Source organism: Lampetra planeri, chromosome 49 (assembly GCF_965212315.1).
Source record: "Lampetra planeri chromosome 49, kcLamPlan1.2.h2, whole genome shotgun sequence".
NCBI lineage: Eukaryota > Metazoa > Chordata > Hyperoartia > Petromyzontiformes > Petromyzontidae > Lampetra > Lampetra planeri.
In genome coordinates, this window is record NC_136155.1 from 6,091,920 (window position 1) to 6,114,377 (window position 22,458).

At 43.4% G+C, this 22,458-nt stretch overlaps 1 protein-coding gene across 1 annotated transcript in view; it reads left to right on the plus strand.

The window, feature by feature from the left end:
• KCNT1 (potassium sodium-activated channel subfamily T member 1) overlaps positions 1 to 14,330 on the plus strand; it is a 153,122-nt gene extending 138,792 nt beyond the window's left edge. Inside the window, exons 28-30 of the mRNA XM_078616014.1 lie at positions 1,777 to 1,839; positions 4,163 to 4,247; positions 11,075 to 14,330. Of these exons, the coding sequence (XP_078472140.1) occupies positions 1,777 to 1,839; positions 4,163 to 4,247; positions 11,075 to 11,198 (272 nt within the window). The 3' untranslated portion in view covers positions 11,199 to 14,330. The remainder of the gene's footprint in view (positions 1 to 1,776; positions 1,840 to 4,162; positions 4,248 to 11,074) is intronic.
• The last annotated feature ends 8,128 nt before the right edge of the window (positions 14,331 to 22,458 follow it).

Consider the following 22,458-nt stretch of genomic DNA (forward strand, 5'->3'; position numbering starts at 1 on the left):
GTGTGGACTCGAGTCATGTGACTTGGACTCGAGTCAGACTCGAGTCATGAATTTGATGACTTGCGACTCGACTTGGACTTGCATAACAATGACTTTGTCCCACCTCTGAGATGTGGACTCGAGTCATGTGACTTGGACTCGAGTCAGACTCGAGTCATGAATTTGATGACTTGCGACTCGACTTGGACTTGCATAACAATGACTTTGTCCCACCTCTGAGATGTGGACTCGAGTCATGTGACTTGGACTCGAGTCAGACTCGAGTCATGAATTTGATGACTTGCGACTCGACTTGGACTTGCATAACAATGACTTTGTCCCACCTATGAGATGTGGACTCGAGTCTTGTGACTTGGACTCGAGTCAGACTCGAGTCATGAATTTGATGACTTGCGACTCGACTTGGACTTGCATAACAATGACTTTGTCCCACCTATGAGATGTGGACTCGAGTCATGTGACTTGGACTCGAGTCAGACTCGAGTCATGAATTTGATGACTTGCGACTCGACTTGGACTTGCATAACAATGACTTTGTCCCACCTCTGAGATGTGGACTCGAGTCATGTGACTTGGACTCGAGTCAGACTCGAGTCATGAATTTGATGACTTGCGACTCGACTTGGACTTGCATAACAATGACTTTGTCCCACCTCTGAGATGTGGACTCGAGTCATGTGACTTGGACTCGAGTCAGACTCGAGTCATGAATTTGATGACTTGCGACTCGACTTGGACTTGCATAACAATGACTTTGTCCCACCTCTGCTGCTTTGTATTGGGATAGAGCGCTTGGACTCGCGATCCAAGGAGGACAAATGTGTATGCCGTTCAGCCTGTCACCGCTCTGGAGTGAATACAATTGATGCAACGCTTTCAACGATGGTTAGCCATGGAAATAAGATATTTCCTTCACTGGCGACTAATGGCGATAACCACCACTTCACTTAGCTCTTCAGGAGGAAGACGCGTTGGCTGTTATCATTGTCCGTGGTATTCCCGTGCAATTATTATTTGGTCATGCAACACGCAACACACAAACTCACACCCAGACATACACCCACGCTCGACTCCTGTTCCATACGTTCGCCATCCTCCCTTGACCAATGCCACACCTAAGATGGGAACTGTTTGCCCAATTGTATGGGCTACTACACTCAGTGTTGGGAGGCTCAGTGTTACAAAGTAATCAACGTCATTCTTAATGACGTTTCAGAAGTAGCGGAACATTATCCCATATCTGGCTTTTTGAAAGTAATGTTACGTAATCCGATTAAATTGGCTACATTTACAATCACTTGCTTCTATGTATATACATATGTTCGGTCTAACTTTGGCAGATTTGATATTTTGCTTCATTGGGAAAAGCCATGGAGCAATTACCCCTCATTGGAAGACGAATGGCAACTTGCAGGTCATTGCTGCTTTCCACTTGTGCCACACAGGGACAGCTGCCAATGGGAGGTCCCCTTTTTGTTAGACTTCCACAGGGCATCTTGAGATGTACCACATGGGAGCAAAATACAGAAAAATTTTAAGTGACGATGATGATGATATACGTTAGTTAGATTGAACATCATAAGTGTTGGCTTTGGAGCATCGCCCATTAGCTCAAATATTTCACGCTGCCGTTCGCATGTGACAGGCGCACGGAGGCTGCTCGCTTCATGGCAGGCGTAATTCAAGAAGGCACGCGCGACCGCCGCTTGTTCCTGTACCACCTTTCTGACATAATTCATCTTTTTTGTTCTGTTTGCCCCCCCGCCCCAACTGTAGAGGATATTGTTAATATAACTGCCTCTGATGTGATGAATCGTGTAAACCTGGGATACCTGAAAGGTACAGTAAATGTCCAGCGTTGAATGTTCTCACGCCTCCGCAGCCTCCGCGGTTGTTTTGCGGTTTCTCTCAAGTATGCAGTGCGACGATTCCTATCGCTCCTCTGCCTGCCTCAAAATAACGTGTCGATTGTTTGTCGACCGTCAGTCCTATCCACGCTGTGTTCACGTGTCCTTCTTGCTCCTCTGCACTCCCTTCCTCCTTCCCTTCCTCCAAAAACAAAAGGTCATTAAAAAGTTAAAGTTGCCTTCAATTGCTGTCTTTTTTTCGAAAGCCCATCAGCCTGGGCTCACAAACACTAACCAAACATCGCCGGCAACCTGCTTTAGGCAACAGCAAGCTGTTGTGTGCATATACCCAGCACCAATGTACCACTGGTAGCACCTGACATTGCAGCCCCACTGTGCAATAATTATGGCAATTAGTACCCCTCGTTGTGAAAATGCTGTCTTGTCTCAGGGCTAGCAAACTGTGCTCTACGCATCGCAGCGCAGCATCCACATTTAGCATTTTGCGAGACCCAAGTCCGTTGTGTTCGAGTGGCGTTGGCGTTAGCTTCGATCGTTCGCTGTCAGCGTTTTCAGGTATTCATCAGGCTCCTCCTGAATTCGTCCACTGGCTCGCTCGCTCGCTTGCTCACTCCATCAGCCTCGGCACGGACGTGTACACACGTTGCCTATCAACTCCCCGCCACAGAAGAAAAAATACGGGCATTGGCGTTTGGCGATTGTTAGCGAGCAACACCCCCGAAATAATTATTTTTCTCCAACCAAGAATATCTCCTTAAATGTTCTCCTTGATTTCATTGAATCTAGAGCATTAACTGGCACAACCGTTGCCGTTAGCCTTGAATAAAAAAAATACACCCATATGTATATCGGACAAATGTAAAATATTTCATTTGCAATTGACAGGACAATTTAAAAAAAACGTACAAAGCAACGTCAGCTTCGATTTGCTCAAAAAAAAAATCCAAGCGTAACATCGTTGTTGGGACGTTGCTTGCATTTCAATGACCTGGCGATCTCCCACAGGTGCGTGCTGTAGAGGGTGTCACCCTGGTATTGTCCACGAAATTACCAGCTCCCCCCTCGACGCAGGAGTGCATTTGCGTATGTCTGTTGAACTTCTTTCGCGCCGTACGTCGGCAGAACGGTAGAGGGAACGGCTCGCAATACCAATGTTACGAGTTCAAATCCTGATTGAGGCTTTACCCAGCCCATCATCCCTCCACGGTTGATAGAAATTGGTACTGCCTTGTGGAAAAGTCAATCGTGGTGGTATTGTGGATAGACTCGCCCCTGCCATGGGAATGTGGAATTGTCACCACTGGCTCAGGGATGTGAGCGGGAGTGAGCACCGCCTAGAACCTCACGTAAGCAGCAGGGAACCACTCGTTTCAGTTTATGACGATGCACAACCTTCGTCGGCTGTCTGAAACAATATTTGACAAAATTAAAGAAGGAATTGAAGAGCAACCTTTAAATGAATGATGATCTTATGATTCATAGTTTATTTTCATAATTAATTGGCCGTGTCAGGGGGAGGAGGTTTTACGACGCACAATTTTGCTTATGCTACCTGAAGATCGATTATGAATCATAAATGAAAGCCTTGTTAGAACGATGACCTTATTTATGTTTGCAAATGTCGGCTGCAAGTCCTTCGCATGATCTGCCCTGCTGCAATTAGTCAGCACTCGTTTTCATAAATCTACCCCTTCTAGAAATGTAAACAAACAAAAATATTTTTTTCATGTTGATTTGTTTTTTTTGTTATCTCTCCTATTAAAGTTGTCTTGTTCCATTATTAATGTCCCCGGACATGTTTTGTCCTACAAAGATGCGGAGTCATGTTACGTACGCTGTGGAGGGGAGTAGCTTGGGTCCGTTTTTGTTTTTCTTCCAATCTAATGGCATTCATCACGTGAGATTTATAGGGACTCTGACTGCACGACTTTCAATCGCAAGGTTGGAAGTTCCAATTCCCACCTCATTGTCAGCTCATTCAATCATCCATCTGAGGTTGGAAAACGAAAAGTACCACTTTGTGAAAAATCATTTGTGGTTGTCCTCTGGACAGACTCGAATCTGCCATAGGAACGAGGAATTTCCACCACTGGCTCAGAACCTAAAAACAGTGAAGAGCAGCGCCTAATGCTTACTCGAGCTAAGAGGCAAACTTTCGACTTTGATCAGTGTTTACAACAACGGCGAATTATCACTTGCTTTGGCACTGCAGTAATGTGACGAATGTAGTAGCTTCTTAAACGGTCACGTAGCAGTGCTGTACAATAACGGCTCGTGTGAATGCCACCTTGCAGATGAGATCAACGACCAGCAGAACACGCTGTCATACGTGCTCATCAACCCCCCTCCCGACGTGAGGCTGGAACTCAACGACATCGTGTGAGTAACCTCGCCCAGTGAAACACCACCACGTGAATGTGTACGGCGCACAGGGGGTGCCGTGTACGACCCAGCGGACGTGGAATGTTGGACCAACGTTCAGACAACGTTGGTCCAGTGGCCCAGCGTTCACTGGGATGTGTGCAGCGAGTACAACATTCTTTGGCATGTGTAGTGACGGGTACTGCAAGATCTGACCATGTCCGTCCGGTGCTCGCTGAGCTGCATTGGCTTTCGGTTTGCCGAACTAATACATTATAAAGTCGCGCTCCTGGCAATGCTTGCTGCAATTGAAGCACAATACCTTGCTGATCTCGTCAAGGAACATAAACCATCACGCAAACTCTAACCTATCCTCGCAGCAGCTTTCGGCTAGCCATCAAACAAAGACGGTCACTGCATCGCACGCTTTCAGATGCGCTTCGGTGGCCGTCTGGAATCAACTCTTTCTTTCGGTATTCGAAAGCCACCGGAGATACGCACTTTTTAATTTACGTTGAAAACTAATTTCTTTAGAACCGCTTTTTTGTGTTTAGTTTGTTGTCCTTCCCCCGCGCCTCCGATTAGCACGGTTACGCACGGTGTCAATGAAATTCAACACACCGTAGTAGATACGTGCGTGTCATATACCAGCGTCTGCTGAAACATTACCGCGTGACTTGGAACGTGCACGTGGGTGGGAAGCACACATTCAGACGCTGCCTCCACATGTAAAATACCATACTCTCCAGATTATGATGACTGACTTATTTCCCCAGTGTTTTCATGCAAAAATTGGAGGGGGCGGGGGGGAAGGGGGTGCATCTTGTAATCCGAGGAATGCATTGGTCTTCTGGGATGCATGTGTGAATCGAATTGTTCATAACAATCATAACACTCATTCATCATACTGAGTTCTCCTGGCAATACCTTGAGCACGCAGGTTACAGAGGACATTGCCAGCTGTTCAAAATCATATTCGAGAAGATATCTCCTCCCGATTACAGCGCAATCATCTTCTGGAAGATAGTGACTTCTCCGTAGGACCGAATTCTCCCAATTTATAAAACACTTATTTTCAAAGCGACCCTAAAAATGCGAGGGTGGGTCTTTTTACCTTCCGGAGCATCTTATAATCCGCACAACACTGCACACGTTATGTAACAGCATATCGGGAAACGCTACCTCCGTACCTCGTACATGCTGCGCATTTGCTAAATTGAAAACTAAAATTCTTCTGAAATTGAAAACTCACTTCTTCAGAACTCCACCTCCGATTAGCAAAATAAGTTCTACATACGTACATGCAATGCATGTGTCTCATATATTTTTTCATCACACTTTACATTGCGGCGATGAACAGACACTTGTGCGAGGAAGGAGTCATACATTCCTTTGATCGCGATTTTAGCTTGCCTGCCCGACCCATTAAGTGATGCATAATAAAGGGGGGCAGGAGAGAAATTGACATGGAATAACTCCTCTCTGGCAGTGCTCAGAATATAGATTTTCGTCACCGGATTCCTGTCTCCCCAAACTTGTTGAGCTCCGCAGCTCTTCACGATGGAAATAAGAGTTGAAGCGGTTGTGGATTGTTCACACGGTGGCCACCGACACGCTCAGACCTATCGCAATTGAACACCATCCCCCTCTCTGTCCATTGTGTTGGCGTGTGCAGCAGCAACCGCGTCCAAGCCGTCGTTCAATTTTTTTGGCCCCCCCCTCCCGACCCCCCTCCCTCCCGATACGTTCCATTCATTGGCTACCACATTCTGATGAGCCCCCCCCCTCTCCTCCCCCCTTCAACTTGCTTATAAGGGATTACATCTTGAATCATTGCCTCACTTGATGCAGCTAATTCGGCTGTGACGGTCCCACCTGATGACGGAGACTTGTGTTGCCTCCGAAACGTCGTGATTTTTTTTATTTTTTTTTATTTTCATTAATTTTGATGTTTTACCTACGTGACTTTACCGAAAAAACCTAAGAATACCATCCATGTGCCAGGCACCTCCAAAACTGTTGAGATCAATCAAATTAATTTGACGGATCAATCATAATAATAACGTGTAAAACATAAGAAGAGGTTTTACCCTTTCTGGCAATAAAACAGGAGTTGTGTGAAGATGTTCGAACACCAAATGTATCCGTTTTGCAAGGAATCAGGTCTGCATTAACCACACGTACTTGTGGTGAACATGCAAACAAACATGATCTGATGAATAAATATTCCATTGTCTTTGAAACTGCACCAGACAGCCTTCTTTATTGCCTAGTCTCACCAGTGTCAGACCAGAGAACGCCAAAAGGCGAACAGCACAAAGACAATGCACGTCTCAGAGCATTTACAGCTCGTAATATAATCATAATAATGAACTCAGTTTTATAAAGCGCCTTTCAAATTAGCAATGTCAAAGCGCCGTTCATGCAGAGGGGAATCGGCCGTCCCAGGTGTGACCCCCCCCCCACAGCCTCAGCCTCCCCCGCAAGGTGTGTTGGAGAGTACATCGGCAGCATTTACAATTTGAGTAAGACGTTTCGCTGGTAATGCCATCCAGCATCATCTGGCGATTTGCCCGGCTGAAGTAGTAACTAATTGGCGTTTTGTTCACGTGACAAATCCCTTACTAATTGGATGCGTCGGGTCGTGGAGGGTTACGTCACAACATTTATACTTACGCGATCTAACCCAAAAAAGCCTTTATTATTAATAATATTGGTCGTGAAAGCCTACGTGTTATATTGAAATCTCGTTTTCGACATGTATTCTCAACTGAGGCAGTAAAGCCACCACCGCCCGCTCGTTCCCCCGCACCCATACCGCCCCCCTTGTAGAAAGTAAAGTTGAAAGCTTATTGTTGCTACCCGCGGGCATACAGATATGTCAAGGTCATGGCCGGTGAAGTCTGAGTACAAGATTAACGACGTAGTTTATATGACCTTGCCAAAGCGTACACTTTATGTAGTTTGCACATTTTCAGTGCTCAATGAAATTAAACAATCGCAAGAAATTGTATTTGTCTTAACGGCGCGATTTAAAAATCACAACATTGCAATTTAATTACGATACTTTAAAAAAGTTAAAGAAAATAAACGAAACAATCAAGATTTATTAACAATTCGGTACAACGTTTTGCTGGTAGTTACAACCAGCATCATCAGGCAGTTTTTCAGAATCAGGAAAATGTCCTCCAGTCTCGGGCCTTAAATGATGCCGATTATAGCTACCAGCAAAACATTAAATGTTCTTCTTCTTGGTCCTTTCGGTAAAGTCACGTAGAAGGGAAATAAAAAAACATAACATTAAATAATTCTCACGACGTTTCGGCCACAACGCAAGCAGCCGTCCTCAGGTGAAGAACAGGTCTGTCGGAAAGACAGTGTCTGAAAATGTATTTCATTATTTCCCTTCTACGTGACTTTACCAAAAGAACCAAGAAGATGAATCCCTGCAGTCACGAAAGCTTTAAATCGAAAATTAAATGTTCTTGATTGCTGTATAACATACTGGTGGTGCTGCTGCAGCAATAGTAAATAGGCACGCTTGTTCATCACCTGACAAATTTATTCATTGGCTGTGTCTGGTGGAGGGTTTTTGACACACAATCTACGTATCCAATCTGACCCAAACATGAATTATTAATCGTAATATTGCTCGCGAAAGATTAGGCGTGTTAAATTTACTGTAAAAAAATATATTTGTAGTTAGCACGATTATAAATTTACGTATTAAAATTAGTTGTAATTATAATAATACAAAATACGCTAAAATCTAAATAACAAATGTAAGAATATGTTGCGTTAATGTTGAAGTTGCCTGGAAACTGATATCTGAAGAATAATTTCTCCAGCCATTGCAGCCCCCTTGCTGTGTGCCTTTGAAAGTTTACAATATTTTTGCATTCATATGCAAATTAAACCACTATGCATGCACACATTTGATGATTGGCAATCACAGAAGGCTGCACCGTGGGGAGCTGTGAGCACGGGAGTTTTAGAAATGCTGATTTAGAGAAATCAAATAAACCCTAAAGATTTGGACAATGAATGTGCTCCAGACCAAACGTAATTCAATGCATTAAATTATGGTGAAATTTGGCTAATATTACGGTGTATTTATATTTGATACGCTCTAATGTGTTATTTACTTTGGGGATTTTAGCAAACTAACCACGAAACTGCACATCAGATGGCACATTTGAAATATGAAAAAAGGCAAAAATACTCTTATATAAGCGCACAACTTTATCTATCTATGATGAACGCTGCACTTTCCGTCGTTCCAAATAAATGAAAAACTGAAACTTTTCATGCAGGGGGCGCTGCAAAGCTACACGCCCCCTGCATGAACGACGGAGGCGCAGGGACCGACGTTCGATCACGTTGGAATCGATCTGCAGACGGCGGTCTTCTCGCACGGCCAGCAGCTCTGTGTCGCCTTATCTCGATCCCGCAATCCCAAACAGGTGAAAGTCCGCATCGAACCGAACCCCCAGCAAGGCCATCTACTTAACGACGAGAGAAAATTCACACGAAATGTCGTTTTCAATTAAGTCTTCCAGATGTAAAATTATATAAGCTTTTAATGAAGAAATACAATGATCTAATTCAATGCATAATACAATTCAAACATGTTTCATTTTATAACTTCAAAACGGAGCATCGGGTGCTTGCGTGAATGCGTCGTTCGTGTGCAATTTTTTTGTGACTTTCCTGGCCGAAGGCCGTACATGGTTGTTCGGGGGCGCCACAGTACGTTAAGATTGTGAGATGCGGTTTTATCGAGATGCTTTATAAATACAACTCTGGAGATTGCCGAATGCCTCACAAATCAGAAGACTGAGCTGACAGCACATAATATCCTGGGTTTTAAGTTGGGATTAAGCCATTTTTGAGTTGATGGTATCAGCCTGGTCACTGATGTGACTGCGCCACAAAAAAAACGTATATTTTGTTTTCATTTAAATTTGAAAATAAAAAGTCCCCCATCTCTCAGAGTCTAACATATAGTTTTCTTCGCTAGGTGAACATTTTTAGAGCAGGGAATGTGGAGAAGAGCACCACCCAGTATGCAGGAGGTCGTGAGTTCGATCCCAACCCTGACGCCTGCATATTTGGAGTTTGCATACTCTCCCTGTGGCCGCGTGGATTGCTTTTTGGGTCCTCCAATTTGTCCCTCGACATTTGTAAACATCCGTTGAGAGAATTTCTCTGCGATACATTTCCACGTGATAAGCTACTTCATTGAGCTATATAGATATTTCTGAAAAAAAACAGCAGTATAGCTCAGTGGGTCTTACCTGATCAAATAAAAATAAGTTCGTTTTAGTTGTGTAATAATAAAATAAATAATATTAAATTACATTGATAAAGCACATCTCTATAAGCTACTCAATGTGCTATATACATCATAATAAAAAAAACACAGACCATGGGAAGAAAAACCTAAGAAGACTAATAGACGCTACATCATAGAACCACCGAATTGAAGACAGAGTGAACGTTTCTTTAGGCAGGTTTCGGACACCACAGTTGTGTCCGAATTTACGAAGTCTCGGTGAGGCGTTGCGCAGCATAGCAGAAGGCACCACCGCCCATTGTGTGGAGGAGCTGCGTCCAGGGAATTCCACAGGGAACCAAGCCACCCTCAGTACGGAGGAGATGTCACTTGAAGGGATTTCAGAAGTACTTTTGCACGGTGTTTGATGTTTCTTTGATCTATCTTCCATGGTCAGTCAACACTTGTGAATTCAAGTGCACTTGAATTAGCTTCTGCTCTCGGTAAAGTACGGCTGAAGTTTGTTGCAAAAGTGGTGTTTCTATTACTCTCCAAGTTATTAATTTATATATTTTAAAACATTTCCAATAAATATGTTTTGAGTGAAAAGTCAAGACCGTGTTGCAAAAAAAAAAATGCGACGTTAAATTAAACGTCCTTCCTGCCTACATTTTACATTGTAATGTTTAGAGGTGAGTTTCCACTCGTGGAAAAGTGGTTGGTTCGAATTCCTAATTGATATTTCTTCGTAACATGGCATGATGACAATAGCACAATTACTGTACAATTGAGAGAAACATTTATTAAAATTGCATGTAAAATTAATGTGGTGGTAATAAGTAGAGGTGGGAATAATTAATCCGGCCCATAAACTCCCCAACAATGTGATGAATTATCCTGATTCAGGGTCGTGAATCAACTCAAGGACTCATTCTATTTTAAACAGTGGTGAATGTTATCACCTCTAGTGGCCGTGGGGTTTATGTGACCACAATCGTCCGCGATAGGATTGTGAGCGTCGTGTTCGCATTGCATATCGGGCCCAGCAGGCACTGCTTGGGAGAGCCTCTGTTTGCAGCGTGTCTTTTCTCCTCGTCTCTATTGTACAGCTACCTGATTCTGTTATATTAAATAAATTGAACAGTTTTTTTTTTATTTCACCACTGAGCTATATAGCTCTTTTTCAGAAGCGACCTGGGCACAAATGATAGCGCGAAGTAGCTTATCACGTGGAAATGTAGAGCAGCCAAAATTCTCTCAATGCATGTTTCTAAATGTGAAGGGGAAAAACCGGAGGACCCAGAAAAAAATCCACAAGACCACGGGGAGAACATGCAAACTACAAATATATAGGTGTGAGGGTCGGGATCAAACCCACGACCTCCTGTATACCTGGCGAGGGAGTTAACATCTCGCCATATAGTAGCCAAAGGAGCATTTATAATGTGAACACAATCGCAAGTAATACGATTGCGAGCATTGTGTTCGCACAGCATATCGGGCCCGGCTGGCACCGCTTGGGAGCGCCTCTGATTGCCGCGTGTCTTTGCTCCTCATCTCTTGCGCACAGCTACCTGATCCGGCCGGACCCCCTGGCGAACGTGTCAAGCAGCACAGGCTCGTGCAGCAACAGAGACGACATCAACGCCCAGCTGGACGGGGGCCTCGGCTTCAGGGATGAGACGAAGCTGTAGGCGTAAGAGCCTCCAGCACCCCCCCCCCCAACTCCACGACTGCCACGTTGCCACGTGGGGGATTCAACATCATTGACGCGGCACTATTTATTTTGTAAAAAGGTTCTGGGAGACACAAGCATTCGCAGGGAAGGTGCATGGCACCCTAACTCTGTGTGTGTGTGTGTGTGCGTCATGTGGGGCCCCCCTTTGAGTGTGGGCCGTACATGATGTGGGCAGTTTGGTGTGATGCGTCTGGGTGCACCAGACACTGTGTTCAGTTGTCCTTCCCCCACACCTCCGATTAGCATGATTGGCTACGCACGGTGTGAAAGAAGTTCAACATACATACATGACACCACGCGAGACAGCTGGAGAAACAAAAAAACGAGACCTGTTAGGAGCTACCATTAGCTACAGCCTTGCTTTGTGCGGATAAAAAACAACAACATTGCTGTGTAGGCATTCACGGCCGTGCTGCATGGGTCTACGGTGTGTTTTTGAGTTCGGCGTCTTGTTCGGCATCGATCCCTGTCTGACATTTCGCTCCACGCGAGAGCTTCGTCATTTCAACTCGTTGAAGAAGCCCTCGGCATGTGTTGAGCGAACTGTCAGACATCGTGCCAGTCAGTACGTGGTACGAACCAAAAGCACATCGGGAGATATAGAGAAAAAACTAAACAAATAACTTCATTTGCTTAGCGCGGCTAAGCAAATGAAGTTTACGCACTATACCCCTGACTGTATGCTGTTTAGATGAAAATCCACACACACACACTTAAAGCATAATTTAATTTTAAACTTCAAAAAAATAGATACGTATATAAAATCACTCAGCGTGGGTATTTTTTTTTACACATCTTCTGTGGGACTCTGCCCTGGGTATTGAAGGCGTGCACGTAATAATGATTGGCGTCTGTGTCTGCCGTACAACACAGGGTGCGACTGCCCCCTCCTGCAGTCTAGAGATATTACTACCACTGTGTATTGCCATTGAGAAAATTCAGTTCCCATAGGCTGTGAAATTGTGGCAAATGTTTACAGCATGAACGAGGAGGTACTGCAAACCGCACAAACGATACTACTGTCCATAACTTCTGCTTGTGTTAATGAGTCACATTATTGTCCCAAAGATGAATGGCAAATATAAGCAGCTCCCCAAATATAAATGTAAGTAAAGTATCCTGTACACAAATCATTATTTGGTCATTAAACATGCAGGTGGTCAATGCGTGACAGATTTCAAACTTACCATGAAGTCTGCTTGGTTCTTTCGGTAAAGTCACGTAGAAGGGAAATAATAAAATAATAAAAATAAAACATAATAAAATTCTCACGACGTTTCGGCCACAATGCAAGCAGCCGTCCTCAGGCGAAGAACAGGGCTGTCGGAAAGACAGTGTAATGTTGGCCGGCTGGGCTATCCGATTATTTCAGTATTCGACTACTCCACAGATTATCAGTTGCATTACTCGACTAATCTGACAACATGAATGTCGTATAAACGGGTGAGCGTTGGTGGTTTGCTGCCTTCGGGAGTCAGGATGTGGGGGCAGACACCAATTAAAAATGGGCACCGAACAATTCACCACAAAAAAGTAGTTGCTTAAAGCATCACTCGATTATAATCAACTCTTCGACGAATTGTCCCCAGCTTTATAACGTAGCATAAATTCAATTCCTACGAACGCCAAGGCACACACGTTTCTGCTACAGTAGCCAAAGGAGCGTTTATAACGGCTGCCTGGTATGACGGCGAGAAAGGGGGGCTCTTGTCCCTGGAGGATTGTGGCAGCAACTCTTGTGTGACTAGAGCCCATCACTGGACAGCCTCTCAAGGCCCCGTGGCCAATTAAACGTACGATTAATTTCAATGACTACAACCTTATATTTGTGCTCGCGCCAATCCGTACGGGCAATTTCTGCATACATATTTTTTTGGGAATCCTCACAAAAAAACTAATGTTTGTCTTCTGAACCAACGCACGCTTCCGCTGTATAAAGTTGCACTCAATTTTATCCAGATCACCCGAGCATGGGCTTAACCCCATTTTATTGTCAATATTAACCTTGCTGGTGTCACCAATTTCAATGTCGAAGAGTCAACAGCATTTCAAATTGGCAATTAGTCAAGCTATAAGGTCATGAATACACTTGATGCCTCCATGAATAATGTGGAGAAGCGAATAGTGGGCTCTGTTTATTATCATTTTACACTACGGTGCGCTTAATTTAATTCAGGTGCAGTCTTTTCTTCACTCATATTTCCACGTGAGGTGTAAACATAATGCAGTTAGCCTTGGCTAGCGGGAGATAGGAATGTACTCCGCATGGCATATATTGACTTGCTTGTGCAATGGCCAGCATGTGGTTCGCATACAAATCATATCGTCGTGCCGAGTAAATTGCTGTGTACTATACAACACAGACATTGTTTTTGAGCATTAATTTCAAATATTTTAATACACCGCAGCATACACATTACAACTTGGCTTCTATGAATTGCAAAAAGCTTTGTACGAAGAGATTAAGCATAAACAAATCTCAATTTCATTGCCTGCTACAGTTTCAAATAGACAATGCAATCAAATGCATTTTTTAGGTACAGTAATAAAATGTGATTTTCTTTCAATTGATTTCTTACGTTTATTTTTGTGTTGCAGACAAATGTTGATGTTTCGGGATTTGACAGGGCATTATCAACATGCACATGCAAATAATACAGAAAATTATCCTGGCTCCATTGCATTCCCTACCAGGTGGAGCACCCCCACTGTTTAGAGATTGAGCATTTCAGCTCTTGAGCACGGCAGGGAATAGAGGCAAAGATTATATCCATTAAGCTACTTTGTCAATAAACTATCCATGCACTTAGTGGAATTATCTGTCTTTTAAGTCCACACCTGCAGAGCAGCTGCTCTCGCGATTTGAGTAACAGTGTGGAGTGAACCCCCGAAACTCTTAATAAGCACCTTGGAAGTTAGCCGTGTGGCTCAAAGGTCGGAGCGCTGAGCTGGTACTGCTGAGATCTGGGCAGTCACTTGCGATTGAATCGGGTTCTCTCTCAGGTGTTGGGAGTTTGATGGGTTCAGCCTGGTCAATAATGATTCTAGATTTTAAGTTTTCGTGACTGCAAGGATTCATACTCTTTGTTTTTTTCGGTAAAGTCACGTAGGTAAAAAAATAAGTAAATGATAAACAACTAAATTAAATCACGACATTTCGGAGGCAACACAAGCTTCCGTCTTCAGGTGGAACTGTTACAGTGATTTTGGCTGTCATGGTTTCACCTGAAGACGGAAGCTTGTATTGCCTCTGAAACGTCGTGATTTAATTTAGTTGTTTTTCATTTATTTATTTTCTTACCTATGTGACTTTACCGAAAAAACAAAGAGTATGGTCAATAATGACTTTTTAAAAAACCTCACCATACAACATTTGATTCTGCACTCAATTGTGCCAGTTTCCAGATTTGAGAATTAAACATCAGTTTGACTTTGATACTCTGTAGCATGGAACTTGGGAAAGTCCTACCCCGTAGTGTGGATACGAGGTTTCATGAGATCATTAAAGTAGTCACGTGATAACTCCTCCTACAGGCCATTATCTAATACTTCTCGCAGACAATTGCAAATTTATGATTTATCTCACAGCATGATGCCCATAAGGCAATTGAGATGTTTTTATATATCAAATGTGGTCATAATAAGTAGAGGTGGAATGATTAAACCATCCCATCCACCATTGAGCTGATGAATTGTCACTAATCAGGGTTACGATTGAATAAAAAAAAAAACATGTATTCTGCTTGAAATATAACTTATGCAGTTAATACAATCATTTAATCTGCATATCATAGATATATAAGAAAATTATACACTTACATTTGAGGATAATTCCACTAAAACTGAACAAAATGGAAATATTTCAAATTATCGAGTAAGAACAAGATAACATAATACGTCCTTGAACTGAATTGTGACCCTGAATCATGGAAATTCATCAAATTACTGGGAAAGTGAATCACATGCCAAATATCACACAGGAATAAGCATGAGTCTTGTATCCCATCATGTAAGCAGTCAAATCAAGAATATTACCGAAAAATAAAACGTATCTCAAATGTAGATGTATTTATTTATTTATTTCATAGCCTATGAAAAAATCACCCAGGTTTGAGCCTGACATGAGATCTAGGAAGCTAAACAGAGCTGAACCTGGATATTGCTTGAATGGGCGACCACCAAGAATATATGATGGATTGTCACATCTCGGTGGCAAGATATAAACTCCTTCACCTTGTATGCAGGAGGTCGTGGGTTCGATCCTGACCCTGACAACTGTATACAGATAGTCCCCGAGTTACGATGGTCCGACTTACGATATTTCGATCTTACGATGGCGATAGCGATACGACAAATTTGTAAAATACTTTTAAATTTCGCGCGGCAGGCAAACGCAGTAGCGTACGAGGTACGATGCTGTACGTTGGGACGCTGCCAGGATGTACGCATCTCCCGCCTTGTGTGGTGCAGACAGGATTGTTTCCTGAAAAAACGTTCTATTAAATTGCAGTTCATATAGGTAGGCTAAGAATTTACCTTGTTTTTTACTTTACATTTTACTGTGCAATACAGTATTGTAATTAATAAATACATACAGTATATAGTTTATATAGTACGGTACTATAAATTGCTGTTTTGCTAAATTATCACCATTCTTTAAGACTCCTGAGTAGGCTAGGCCATCTTCGACTTACAATATGTTTGACTTACGATGGGGTCGTCGTAACGCATCTCCATCGTAAGTAGAGGACTACCTGTATATGGTGTTTGTATGTCTCTCTCTCTATCGTCACGTGGATTTTTCACCGTGTCCTCCGTTTTTTTCCTCTACATTTAAAAACCAACATGCGTTTGGAATATTTGGCTGATATAAATTTCCACATGATGAGCCAATTCATTGAGCTATAATTTTTGGCCAGGTCGCTTCTAAAAAAGAGCAATATAGCTCAGTGGGCCTTAACTTGGTAAACAAAAAAGTAATTTAACAATTTTAAATATACAAATTTGCCATAGGCAGTTGCGGTGTTACCTGGCTGTCAGCAGACGGCATTGCACCCATACCGTCCTCTGCTTCCATGTCAATGCCCCTCGCACTATGCCAACCCACACTGATCAGCAGAGCGAAGTAATGTCAAATAATACCCTCCACGATCGACAGACTTAGCATGAGCAGGCCTTCATCCAGCCATAAATTGACAAAAGGGTTGCACGTATTTATATATATATATCTAATTCAGCTCAAGCCTCCTGCAAATCACTTCTGTGTGGTCAACCTCCACTCTCAATACCTCCCGTCTCCCCACCCCGTGTGAAAACAGAGGCGTCGAGGCCCCTGTGAAACATTTACTCTTTATTTTACATTTCCTGACCCTTTGGTCCAGTTTTTCCATTAATTTCCCATACTTTTCCTCTTACTTCCTATTATTTATCTTCTCTCGTCTTTCCCATTCATTGTAATGCTCCCATGCTTTATATCCTTGGCTCTAATCCTCTTGCCGTGGTGTTACACAGGTAAAACGTTTGCTACTACTGTACATGTTATTTTACAGATATAACCTAGGGGCTGCAATTGTTACAATTGTTACAATTACAGCGCAATTATTAAGGTACACTGAAAGTGGTAGAGAGAGGTAGCTTTTTCCTGCTAGACTCACAATGCAGCAGCGTTCCACCCTCACTCAGCTGCTAAAAGCTTTAGCCACAACATTGAAAGTGCTGTCATCTCTACTCTGTTTGCAGGGATATTCCTGTTATCGTAAAGTGTTGTGAAAAGGAACGGCATGTTGCCAAAAGAGTTGCTACGCTACACCCAGCAGGTGAATTTTAAGTTCACGACTCACGTGCGATATCACGGTTTAGGTCGGAGATAAGGGATTTTGTTCTACTGTGAAAATGCGAATTGAGAAAAAAAAAATGATGAATGAACGTGGCCAACAAGTCGTGTGATACCACCACACGCTACGGAGGCTTCACTGACAGCAAAGTCTGTCTCAGCAGGTCAATGGGTCACATTTTAAGAGGAGTGCTGTATGTCGCAACAGATTGCTGAGATTTGCCAAAATGGTGTGCTGTCACTCTACAGGGTGATCCAGATGTATTGTAAGCCCCAATTAATTGATCCCCACCCAACATTGTTCGTTCCTTTGCATATCCATTCATGTTTAAAATAACCTTTAAACAAATATCTGTATAGTTTATTAAATTTGGGTCACACGACATTTGGACCACCCTGTAAATTTAGATGTATGGGCAAAATGTTTCGATTTGAAAGATACTATTTATATACCACATTTTTTAAGTACCCCCCACCCTCATCTGTCCACCCAGCAGTATGAATGGGTGCGCAGTGAATCGGCAGGTCGTGTGTGGTTGTGCAACGTGTGTTGGGTGTTTGGCCATCTCAGAAGAGTAGGCCACATAACCGTTTAGAAGGGGGCCCTCAAGCCTTCTCCTGCTCGCAGTGGTGTGAGACAGCAATTGAAGGATTCATACTCTTAGTTCTTTCGGTAAAGTCACGTAGGTAAAAAAAAAAATCTGGCTGTGACGGTCCCACCTGATGACGGAGACTTGTGTTGCCTATGAAACGTCGTGATTTTATTGTTTTATTTTTTATTAATTTTTATTTCTTTTTTTTACCTACGTGACTTTACCGAAAGAACTAAGGGTATGAGTAGCAATTGAAGGGCTGCACCCATTTATATAATCACAGAAAAGCACAAGGGTATCCATTTACCACACGCCCCCTATCAACTCTGTAGTGTATTTGTCTTCAGATTTAAAACGAATTAGTCCTGGATCAATTTTGGCCCTGGTCCAGTTATCCCATACGTTCAAAACGTACATGCTCAATTGCTGAATTGTATAAAAGCATGATGAAAATTTAAAAAAATGTATGAGCCAATCCTGCATGTTTACAAACATTTACAAAACAGTGCCTGTGATAGAATATATTTAAAGAAAAGTGTTTGGTAAATCTTCGTGATGTAATATATTGCAAAAGGTATACATGAAATTGTGCCAGTCCATACGCATATGTATATATGATATAAATGGTCCTTACAAACTTGTGAATGCGCTAACATAGTGACTCAGTAAATAACACGAAACATATACATAATGTATTAAGCTCGAATTAACTGACGTTTGTAATCTATAAGACCGAGTTTCACCATTTTATACTTTTCCTACGTTGAAACTGAACCCTCCTAAGCAAATAAAATGATTCCTTACTTTGTGTGAGCTCTTATGTGTCTTGTTTTAAATCATCAGCAATGGACACTCCACACTGCTTTTTGAAGGCTTCCCCAAACCACCTCCATCTATCGCGATCCTACAAATTAATAATCCACCTAGCACTTGCACACTAGCCAATTTCATCGACCCATCTCCTGGGGAGACGTACTCTTCGACGAATTTCATTAACTTGGCTGCCACTTCGTCATTATTTTTGACATGTACATTTTTTAATAGTTGTGCACTCTTTATATTCCCTGCACCCCCTGATTCCAAGTTTCAACTGGAAATGATTTGTCAGAAGAGTCTCTTACACTTTCCCCCCATAAAATGCCATTACAGCTCTGGCCAGTATCCCTTCTTTCACCAGAGGTCTGAGCACATAACAAACCATAGCAACAACTCCATAAAGCATACCACGAAGTGATTTCCGTATGGTCCTAAATAGCGAAGTGCAAAACGCACAACATCAGGGAGAATGGCAGCCCTAAAGTGGTTGCGAAAGATTACATCATAACTCCTACACCAGCCAATCATCCATCAGGATAATCCACATGCAACACGACAGCCGTGGCCATACAAGTCCCTATGCGATATGACCACCATGGTATCACAGCTGGGCTGTGACTGAGGTAAGTTGCATATTGTTAAAGTTGCATATCTGTTATTCGAGGTTGCCATTCATGTCAGGAGCTGTGGAATACAGGTCTGGTTAACTGGTTACAGCTCCAGCCGCCATGGGGAGTGGACAGTTCTCCACTCAGGGCAGGAAATTGACAAACAAAATATTAAAGGGGGCCGTGAGAGCATGGAGGCAAGGTGTGGGAAGCTATGAGTCCCCAAGCTGTTGTGGGTTTTCTTTCCCCTCAATAGGTAAAGAATGGTGGTGGTGGTGGCTTACGCCCCCACCAAAGGTGGACATCAGTGGAGGAATGCAGGCAAGGTTGATGAGATACATTCTATTACCGCCTGTCCCAGGTGCTGGCTAAAGTGGCTCCTCAGGATAGTCATCCTGTTGGGTGACTTTAATGCCTGGGTAGGTCATAAGACAGGGACCTGGGTCACAGTGATTGGAAGGCATAGGCCAGATCAACTCAATAACAATGGTAAGATGCTGCTCGACTTATATGCAGCCCATGGGCTTGTAATCACCAACACGCCATTCCGGCATCGGCACATCCACATATTATGGAAGCATGCAGGGTCTAAGCAAGAACATCTGCGAATGCGAGCCCATGTCCTTGACACCAGGACCAATCATGGAGATGATCTGCCCACTGACCATCATCTTGTCATCTATAAGATGTGCCTGCTATACTTCCACGGTGGTGGTGAGTGTCCACCTAGGACTCCATTCAATTCCACAACAGCCTGGTCTTGGCTAGTGGATGAAGGTTGCAAGCCACCACTTGCCCAAGTAGCTTGTTTGACTGGATAGGAGGGGCTAATTGGGTGCGGGACAGGCTATGCATTGGCTTATTTGGTATAGAAAGATGTGGGGCTGAGCTGACTTGTCGACGAAGGATGCTACTGCGGAGTTGGATGCAGTTGCCCTCCAACAGCGAGCGGAACACCGGATGGTAAAAAAAATCAGCAAGTTGGCACAGTAGGGCGCACAGCTGGTGCACTTACCAGTCAACCCATGACACCATGACCAGGTGCACTTCACGAAGCCTCAAAGTGCACCTGGCCTGGCACAGGCGCCGTGGTAATGTCACCACCACTTAGTGTTGAATGGCGGGTGTTGTGTTTTTGTGTGCAATTGTGGTCACTCATTGTGCCCCTACCGACAGGCATCATGACTCAATGTTACATTTACTTTTCAGTTTATTTTATTGTTAGATTCAAATGTACAATATTTCTTCATGTTTACGAGTTGTTGAACCGTAACACATTTCATAACACTTGGACCGTATGACCATTTAAATACGGTACATGATTGTGTGTTCCAACTTACGGAGCCGTTCGACTTACGAACGAGTCCCAGGAACGAATTGTGTTCGTAAGTCGAAGACTGTCCGGGGCGGGTGGGGGGGGATTTCATAAACAGGCGCGGTTCGTCCACTAGGGGCGTTGAGGCGCCGCCACACCAAGCAGCTGGAGATGAGAAATTATTCTTCTAATAAAACATACTTTTCTATAAATCGGTTTCAAAAAAATAAAACATGATTCTTTCAACGTGAATTGCCTAATGAAGCTAACATTTAAGTTTCACTTTACCCGCTTCCGCATACGGGTTACATGACAGATATGACGTCACGGCTCACTTGCCGTGCAAACTATATGCATTATTGTGCCCCCCCCCCCCCCCAAAAAAAAATATACAAAAGTCTATTTTTCTAATTTTTGCATGGTGTCTAGTCTGGGAAGTACCCACATGGCCAATTTAAAGTTTGTTGCATGTCGGGAAGTACGCTAAACATTTTGAACAAACACACATTCACAAATTTCCCTTTTATATATAGATTTCAATTCAATATATTCTGAACATCTGCAGTTATAGTTAGACGTTGAATATTTTCAAGTTAATTTTATGCAAAATTTCAGCTTTCCAAAGCCTCTTTTTAAATACACGTTTTCTCCTACATCAGAGTGCAGCACCACATTAAATACGCACTACAGTAACAATAGTTTAAAGTGATTTGAAGCATGTTTTATTTTGAAAATGGAAATATGGTTTTGGGGGGGGGAGGCAGAGCTTTGTGATGTCATATTTAAGGGTCTGACTTTTTGTGACGCCGTGTGACGAGGGGGGGGGGGGGGTTAAAAAATCGACCAAAATCGCGTGACGTCATTTATGGACGGCCCCTTAATAATTATCACGAACGGGTCACATCACTCCACATGAAGCAATAATCAATAAGCAGAACATTATGTTCCATTGAATATTTCAGATGTACTGCAATACACCCGTCCTTGGACAGGCTATAGGCTAGTTTATAAATACCTACCGTTGGTAGAACAGGACCCTGCGGGGTGGGCTGGTAGGAATAATACTTAGTACCGGTACAGGGATATCGACCGGGTATAGAGGAGTTAAAGAAAAAATTATCGTACACAAATAAGGCGATTAAATGTATCTCGTCTCTGTGTTAATAAGCCTCCCGCACTAGGCCTCGCGAAGCCTGCCGCACTAGGCCTCACGAAGCCTACTGCACTAGGCCTCGCGAAGCCTTCTCTGCAGTAGACTTAGCGAAGCCTTCTGCACTAGGCCTCGCGAAGCCTCTGCAGTAGGCCTCGCGAAGCCGTGCTTTTCATGCACAAATAAGGCGATTCAATGTATCTCGTCTGTGTTAATAAGCCTCCCGCACTAGGCCTCGCGAAGCCTGCCGCACTAGGCCTCGCGAAGCCTACTGCACTAGGCCTCGCGAAACCTTCTCTGCAGTAGACTTAGCGACGCCTTCTGCACTAGGCCTCGCGAAGCCTCTGCAGTAGGCCTCGCGAAGCCGCGCTTTTCGTGCACAAATAAGGCGATTAAATGTATCTCGTCTCTGTGTTAATAAATGTCTCTTGTCTCTATGTTAAAAAACGTGCTACGTTTCAGTAAAGTAATTTTTTAAATAAACGTGCTGCGTTTCAGTAAAGTAATTTTGAAGCGAAGTTTAAAGTTTTGCCGTGATGCGCCGGAAGCGACGGCCATCTTATTTAATTCACAGATCGCAGGGGGAGCAGGCGGCCATCTTGTCGGACAGGGTCATGCCAAGTGTTTGCAGTAGGGGGCGATGTTGATAGACGGACGGACACATTAATCTATTGGTGGTCTGGTCCACTTCGTTCCTACCCATATAACGCATTTATATCACTTCCACGCCAATAACACGGACGGGGTTTTTCTTAATTAGAACACCGTACTTTCAGAGGTCACTCACAACAGCCCCACCTAGTGGCAATGTCACGAGCCGCCACTAACACCGACTTTATGGCTATTTAAACAGGTTTACACGATTGTGTTCCAACTTACGGAACCGCTCGACTTACGCACG